The 7,590-nt window shown below is 30.8% G+C and overlaps 1 protein-coding gene across 1 annotated transcript; it reads right to left on the bottom strand.

Annotated features, from left to right (window-relative positions):
- Positions 1 to 935: 935 nt before the first annotated feature.
- On the bottom strand, positions 936 to 7,340 carry LOC120138098 (agamous-like MADS-box protein AGL19). The gene is made up of 8 exons (XM_039153695.1): positions 7,075 to 7,340; positions 6,686 to 6,886; positions 4,937 to 5,027; positions 4,283 to 4,344; positions 4,091 to 4,190; positions 1,487 to 1,528; positions 1,344 to 1,385; positions 936 to 1,159 (listed from the first exon to the last, which is right to left on the bottom strand). The coding sequence occupies exons 2-8, from the start codon at positions 6,865 to 6,867 to the stop codon at positions 1,040 to 1,042; spliced, it is 639 nt and encodes a 212-aa protein (XP_039009626.1). The 5' UTR covers positions 6,868 to 6,886; positions 7,075 to 7,340; the 3' UTR covers positions 936 to 1,039.
- Between the last annotated feature and the right edge of the window lie 250 nt (positions 7,341 to 7,590).

Below are 7,590 nucleotides of genomic sequence, written 5' to 3' on the forward strand. Positions count from 1 at the left end.
GAAAAATCGGATATATTTAGTTATTTACACACAATAACTAATTAAATATCTTAATTATTATTAGGCTAGAGCTTTAATAGGTTAGTGTTACTCAATTATTGGACTAAATGCTATCTTTTTCTTCTTTTTCTTTTATTAACCTAAGGTGCTTACAAGTGGCCGTATATATTCTAAGACTCTTAACCATTTGACAATGAATGCTCAAACACCCTATAATCTCTAGTGTTCGAACCTGAGACCTCTAAGAATAATAATTGTTTTATTAACCACTGAAGTAACTTGGTTCCCAAGGGCTAAAGGCTATCTAAAGTCTAAAGGCTTGTTTTTTTCTTCAAAATTTTGGATAATTCAAAATTGAAATTTACTCGATCCATATCCGTTCGATTTTTTCGAATGTTATATCTGAATTATCCAAAAATTAAAATGCGGATCAGATATTCAAATTTTCAGATTAGATCTACGTATCAACAAATTATATCGAATATTTTTACACACTCCTGATTATCCCAAAGTATTAGATAAATGTTTTTGGTATACTTAGGTGGATGTATTGATGGAAGACGAAAGTAAAGGATCTAAAAAACTTGAAGATTCAGCTTTTAATATTGTAGGTTGTCTCAAACTTTATTCAACTATATAAACGAATAGCATCCTTTCGAAAAGAACAAACTGATAATGAGAGGAAAAAAATACAAGAATAGTAGCTGTGTTTTTAAAAATGTCAGCAGCCATGGCTTGTTTGTATATTCAGTTTTAGGCTTTTAAGTTATAGAGTTTAGATATTTTGAAATTCTTTTTTCAACTTATACAGAAATTAAAATAGGAATAACATTATCATCAAATTTGCAGTTAGTTAATAGTACACCAATAACAATAATAATCTTCGGCTAGATTACAAATAACTGATGTTTCCACACATTAAATCGTAGTTTTTATTGCAATTCCATCCTTAGTTATAGCTCCTATATAAATCATATTCTCAATTTGTTTTAAAGCTTCATTCATAATGTATTGAGATAATAAACTATTATTTAGAAAATTAGGGTTTTTTTATACCTCTTCTCTTTGGTAGCCCGATAAACAATTCTGTCACCACCTCCGTCGTCTCCTCTCCTTCCTCTTCCATGCTTGTTGACAATTGTAATGGTTTCATCCCATACTAATTTAATAAAAAAAATCATTGATGAATTAAATTATTACATTAATTAATAATCAATTAACAATCTTGTATTATAAAAGTAGATGAATAAAAAAAATTAAAGTTAGTAGGTAAATCCTAAATTTAAGTATAGTAAAAGGACTATAACCATAATTTGGCCTAATAAATATGTAAAAACACAAACCTCTTGTCGTAGTTTTTCATTTTCTTCCCCGAGACGTCTCTCCTGAATATTTTAACCATCAAATGTAATTAAAAGTTAACCGCAGTGAAAAAAGAAGAAGAAGATAATATTAATAAAGGTAATTCACAAAATTGATTGATTACCTCTTCTTTTAACTTCTTAATCTGCTCGCGAAAGAATAGATTCTGAACATGCCAAAATCAAAGTTAATCAGTAACTCATCTAAGTTATAACATATCCTTTAATAGTTTGATAGATTAAAAAATGTTCAAAATATTTCTTAATCGCTGATAATATATACACACCATATAAATACGTCTATTTGGATATAAAATTTTTAAGAACAATGACATTCTACTTAATCATTGAAGTCACTTGATAAGTTCTATTTTTTAATATTTTAATTATGATTTTAACCGAAGTCGTTTGAAATCGTAAGACCGTGAACCCAAAAAATAAGAAAAATAATCATTTGGGCCTATTTTCAGAAAATTGGTCTCCTATTGGCCCAAGCCTAAAAACTAAAAAGCCGATACCTACATTTAACCCAATTGAAATTAAAAATAATAAATAATATGGTAAACTTAATTATCTATTTAGTCTTCCACTTATTAATTAATTTTTTTAGCTATCCAACTAATACTTTTTTTTAAATCATACCTAACGTTATATTTTGATCACTCTCTGTTAAAATATTAACAATGTTGCTGATGTGTCAACATATAGTAATGTCATGCCAATATTAAAAATAATTTAAAAAACTATGTAAGCATCACCGTTAATTTTTAACAACGGGTGATTAAAATAGAACCAAAATATAATATTATGTATAATTTTAAAAAATAATAATAATTGTGTGACAAAATAAGTAGTTTACCCTAAAATAATAATGTGGTTTACTTAATTTAATTTATTTATTTTATGATGTTATTAGTAGGTTCGAATTAGTTACATTGACTTTTATTGTCGTTAAAGTAACAATATAAATTTAGAAAAATCCTTAAACTTAGTTAAAAAGAAATCCTTAAACGTTCGCTAAAGTCAAAGATTCACTTTTGACCTGTTTTAAGAAGTAAAAAGTTCCAATGTGTGATATATAATGATTAAAATAACAATCAACTCCTAAAAAAAAGTGAAAGGGTGACTAAAGAAATAGGGATAATATTTGTTGATTTTCAAAATGATATTTTGAATGAGATAATTTAAAAATAAAAACAATAAATTTATGAAAATGGAGTATTAATTAAACCTAACAATTAGATTTCCACAAGATCTTTCTTGTGATTTCCATGTCATCATGTAACTCTAATTGTGTTTTTTCGTATTATTAATTTTTTTCTGGATAAACTACATCAAATACCATCGAACTTTAAGCATTGTATAATTTATAATTGTATAATTTATATCATTGAACTTCCAATTTTGTCAATTATAGATTTGAACTTTGATTTTCGTGTCAATTATACTATTGAACTGTTAAATCGTTAACGATATGATGATGTGGCTAACAACTGTCCGCATTGACACCTCGCCAAAACGACGTTTTTGATCTATCTGTTAACGATTTAACGACCCAATGATATAATTGAAACGAAAATCAAAGTTCAGTGGTATAAACGATACAATGCCTAAAGTTCGGTGTAGTTTACCCTAAATTTTTTATAATATAAGATGATTATAAGATAATATTTGTTCAGAATCTTTTTTAGCCAACACACACCCGCATACACAGCTACTTTAACCCAAGACCTCTAGGAAGAATAACGCTTCCTTAAACTACTGAGACTACTTGATGGGTTCTCATGTTATTAATTTAAACCAACTAGTAGTATTATAAAAGTATAACTAATTTATACCAAACTAAAATAGATGGGTTAACTCCTAAGTTTCAACATAATTAATGATGTTATCAACTTAAACCAAACTATAATCGAAGCTTGGTCAGAGAGTTTGGTATTGGAGTGTCGTCGAGTATGGTTAGTTTGCGAGGGTGTTCCGTTTTACGCATGGAATTGGGATACCTTCAAGAACATTGCTGATAGTTGGGGTCAGTTACTAGCAATCGACGAAAGCTGTCAGTCACCATCATCCTTTGATCGGGCAAAAATTCAAGTCCTAGCAAAGGCTGGTGCGAGAATTGATGCGACGTTGGAATTGAATGTGGGTGACAACTCCTTCAAGATCATGGTGCATGAGATAGAGCCTTCATTCAAGCCAAACTCGTGGGCTCCTGAAGAAGACGAATCTAATTAGATTTTGCCTTTCTATCTGTGGTTTAATTTAGTTTATATGGTTGCAGGTGTTGCTTTTATTTTGTTTTATGTTCTGTTGCGTTGTTTAAATTCTATTACGGGAGGTGTAATTAGAAATAAGGTGTTTAGATTGCGACTTTGGTTGAGGTTATATGAGGTTAAGGTGTTTGTTGTAATGGTGTTTATCACCATAGGAGGATATTTCGTGTAATCTTTTGTATTGGGTATTGTTATTAATTTAATTTGAGGTACTCTTTTCTTCCTTCCAATGTTCGTTAACATACTTCTTGGTATGTGAACGAATAAGAAGGGAGTTTTTAATGAGACCTCCAACTTCTATCAAAAAAAAAAAAAAAGTAGTAGGACTAACTTATGTCAAATTAAAATAGATGGTTTAACGCCTAAATTTCAACATAATAAAGGGCCTAAAACTAGAATTAGACCGAATTTGAAACGTTAATGCATGCATCTGAATTGGATTGTAAATACATGTACCTTTCTTTCCCTTATTCTGCATAAGCTTCGTTCCAACTGGTTTTCTAACTGTTGTAGCTCATTAACAGAACATGGTTCCAATCCCTCTCCCAATAGTTTTCTGTTAAAAAATCAAAATATATTAATGCAGATATTGATGAAAAGAAAGAAAGTACTAATGTGCAATTTTTTGTTTGAAATTAAGGACTTAACTGTTTAGAATCTTCGAGTAATTCAATCTTCTTTTCCAGGCTTTGAGCGTCTTCATTGTCATTCTTCATGCACAAGCTCGATCATCGTTAGTTTTTGCGTGGACAGTCGTATTTAAGTTTCCAAATTTTATTGACTAGGGTAAACTACAAGTTTAGTACCTAAACTGTCATTTTTGTTCCGTTTTAGTGTCTAAACATTATTTTTTTTAAAATTATACCTGATGAGGTTTCAATTTGGTACCACTGTTAAAAACTTAACGGCCTGATGACATGGAATTACCTTACAAGACTCGTGGATTATCAAAAAGAGAAAATAATTCCATGTCATCGTTGTTATTAAGTTTTTAACATCAATATATCAATTTGAAATTTAAACTAAATGTTAAGTATTGTTTTGAGAAAAAAAATGAAGTGTAGGTATTGAAACTGAACAAAAGTGATAGTTTAGTTACTAATGTGTAATTTACCCTTTTTTGTTAATGAGATGATTACAAGTAGTATATGTTCAAAATACTCTATCATTTAATAATAACCTCAAACACCCTAAAGGCATCGTGCTAGATACCGTAACATCTAGGGATAATAACCACCTCTTAACTACTGAGGTGGCTTGATTTGTATTTTACTGAGTAAGATTGAATTCAGAGATAGGTACCTGTAGCTGGAGATTTTGGTCTGCTGCTAACTTGTGCTTGATTCGAATCTCCTTCTCTCTCTTCTGATACCGCTCTATGGTTTGGTTCATGCTGAAACAACTCCACAATTAATAACATCAAATATCTGGAAAATCATGCACATATCTTCCTACAATCATGTCAAAGAAGGAATAAAAAAATGATTTATATTGAAAACAAAAAGAAGATGAAAAGAAGGGCTGAATACTTGATATTCAGAAAAGAAAAATAGATTAAAGCAGTGCATTTAGAAATGGTGTTTCCAGCTAGGATCTTCTCCTTTTATTCAAATATAACACACAAAAGTAAAGCCTGCATGATACGTTTTCCTGAAAATAAAATCTTTTACATCAAAACTACTTGACTCAAAGATAATATACATAGTTTGGAGAAAACCAGAATATATTAATACATACTTTAAATATTCAATCAGAGATGTTATGAAATTGGAACTCCTCATTTCTTAAATATATCATTTCTTCATTCATTTATGAAGTACAAAACGGAACAAGTCTTCCCTTGCAGTCCAACAAAATATCTTAGCTGTTCTAAAACCTACTCGAATATGGAAGAGACAATGTACGAGTCTTTCGAAATAACCCATTTTAATAGTTTTGAAGATGAACACGAACCAAATGACCTTAGTGATAAAAAATTGTTATTAATCTTTAAGGTTTAAGGTTCGAGCACTAAGAATACCAAAGATGTGAGCATTTAATATCAAATAGTTGAGAATTATCTTTTAACTTGTACGTTTTACTTACCTAATATTAATAAAAAAATAAAATCCAAATGACCAAAACAAGCACTAAATCAATTAAGTCCCCTCAAAATTAACAGATGTTGTCTACCTAATAATCTATGTAACTATATAGTATAGCCTCAATTATTGATGAGTGATATCTTGTCTACCTTAGTCTTAATTAAGCACGAGGTCTTAAAACAAGCACAATTGTTGCTAACACCATAAATTAAATTACGATTGTGGTTGCAATTCCAATAATAGAGGATACTATTATGATCATTACGGATATTGTAGTCGTACAATAATAATTTCGAATTTTACTATTATATAACAACCACTATTTCGATAATGAACTAATATTTAAATCCATGGAGGATGTAGCTTGTAGGAAAGCAAATATGGAGGGGGAAAAGGCAATTTAAACAGGAAATACGCAGTATAGACTCAACTCTTGCGAAGAGTCCCCCCGAAACAGTCAACAGGTTTCTAATTTTTTCTTACTGATTTCTCTTCTTCTTTCTTTCTTTATTTTTCGATTCAAAACTCAAAGCTTTATGGAATTTTCAGCTCTTGTAAGGAACTTTCAGAATAAACCAAGGTTTAAACTTGAAATATTCTCATAAAATCAACAAGCTAAAGCAGCTTCAAAGCTAGCTTAGGGTAAGCCTGCTTCCATATGACTAAACAACTAAACTTTAGTGACGAGTCTGAGCAAATTTTAACTCCAAAACATTAACACTAAGGAGCATTATATTAATCCCTCTTTTTCCTCACTTAGAACAGCAGGTAACTAGAAAGCCCAACAGAACTAAATATGTTGATTTTAATAAACCAGAAGGACAGAGATCAGAGATTCAGGTCCCTTATGTCATAAAGCCTGGGATAAGAAATGTACTCTCAGTACTAGCCTAGCAGAGAGGGTCCTCTCTATAATCAACAAGTTTAATAGCTTATTCATATGAGCAAATATGAAGAGAAAACGCACCCAGAACTTGAAAACTCATATAGTTTCCCTCTGGTAGAGAAGATGATAAGTGCGACTTCAGCATCGCAAAGCACCGATAACTCAAAGGCCTTTTTGAGCAGTCCATTCCTTCTCTTTGAAAACGTCACTTGCCTACTTGCTGCATTCTCTATTCTCTTCATCTGAGTTTTCCCTCTCACCATTTTCTCCTTCAACCAAAAACCAAATATGAATCCTTAAACACAGACAAACCCAGAAAAAAGGAAAAGAAAAATAAGTGTATTTTAGTTGAATCCTTAAACACCGATATTGATAGGCAAAGGTACAAAATTTTTAAAAAAGGTTTCCAAAAATAGAAAGGGATTAACTGAGAATTCTACTCAAGTTAAGGAAACTGAAAAACAAAACAAAAAACAAAAAATCTTTCTTGGTATGAGAAAAACCTATACAAGATTTACAGGGATTTACCTTTTTTGAAATGAAAGATACACCAAAAACCCTAGATTTTGCAGATCAGAAGAACCAAAATTAGTTACCTATATCAGTGCTTGAAAGCTCTCTCAAGAAAACCCTAGAATAAATGTAAATAATAATAATAATAATAATAATAATAATCATAATTGTGGACCAAAGTCTAAGGAAGTGGAGAACCTAATCTATTTCTTCTTTTGGTAAAATTAAGAGGAAAAAGAAACAGGCAAATCCCAGAGACAGAAAACCAAGACAATAAATGGCAAATGGCAAAACATTTGTGATTCCACAATGAGGAGAAGTGGATGCACCAAAAACGTATGCACACCGTGTGAGTTCGAGACACGTGTCCAGTTTTACTGAAAACGTCCATGCCCGGTGTCCGCAAAGCCAGCGTGTAACATGAAAACAGCACGACACGGAACATTTCTGTCGGTTGCATGCAAGAACCGGAG

This window comes from Hibiscus syriacus, unplaced genomic scaffold (assembly GCF_006381635.1).
Source record: "Hibiscus syriacus cultivar Baekdansim isolate YM2019G1 unplaced genomic scaffold, ASM638163v2 tig00002193_pilon, whole genome shotgun sequence".
NCBI lineage: Eukaryota > Viridiplantae > Streptophyta > Magnoliopsida > Malvales > Malvaceae > Hibiscus > Hibiscus syriacus.

Bases quoted from the DNA above. Each gene is read 5' to 3' on its own strand.
- LOC120138098 (XM_039153695.1), bottom strand. From the start codon at position 6,867: ATGGTGAGAGGGAAAACTCAGATGAAGAGAATAGAGAATGCAGCAAGT. The intron at 4,191-4,282 runs GTTAAGTCCTTA...ATTTTTTAACAG, and splicing joins TTACTCGAAGATTCTAAACA to AAAACTATTGGGAGAGGGAT. The intron at 1,386-1,486 runs GTAATCAATCAA...TAAAATATTCAG, and splicing joins TTAAGAAGTTAAAAGAAGAG to GAGAGACGTCTCGGGGAAGA.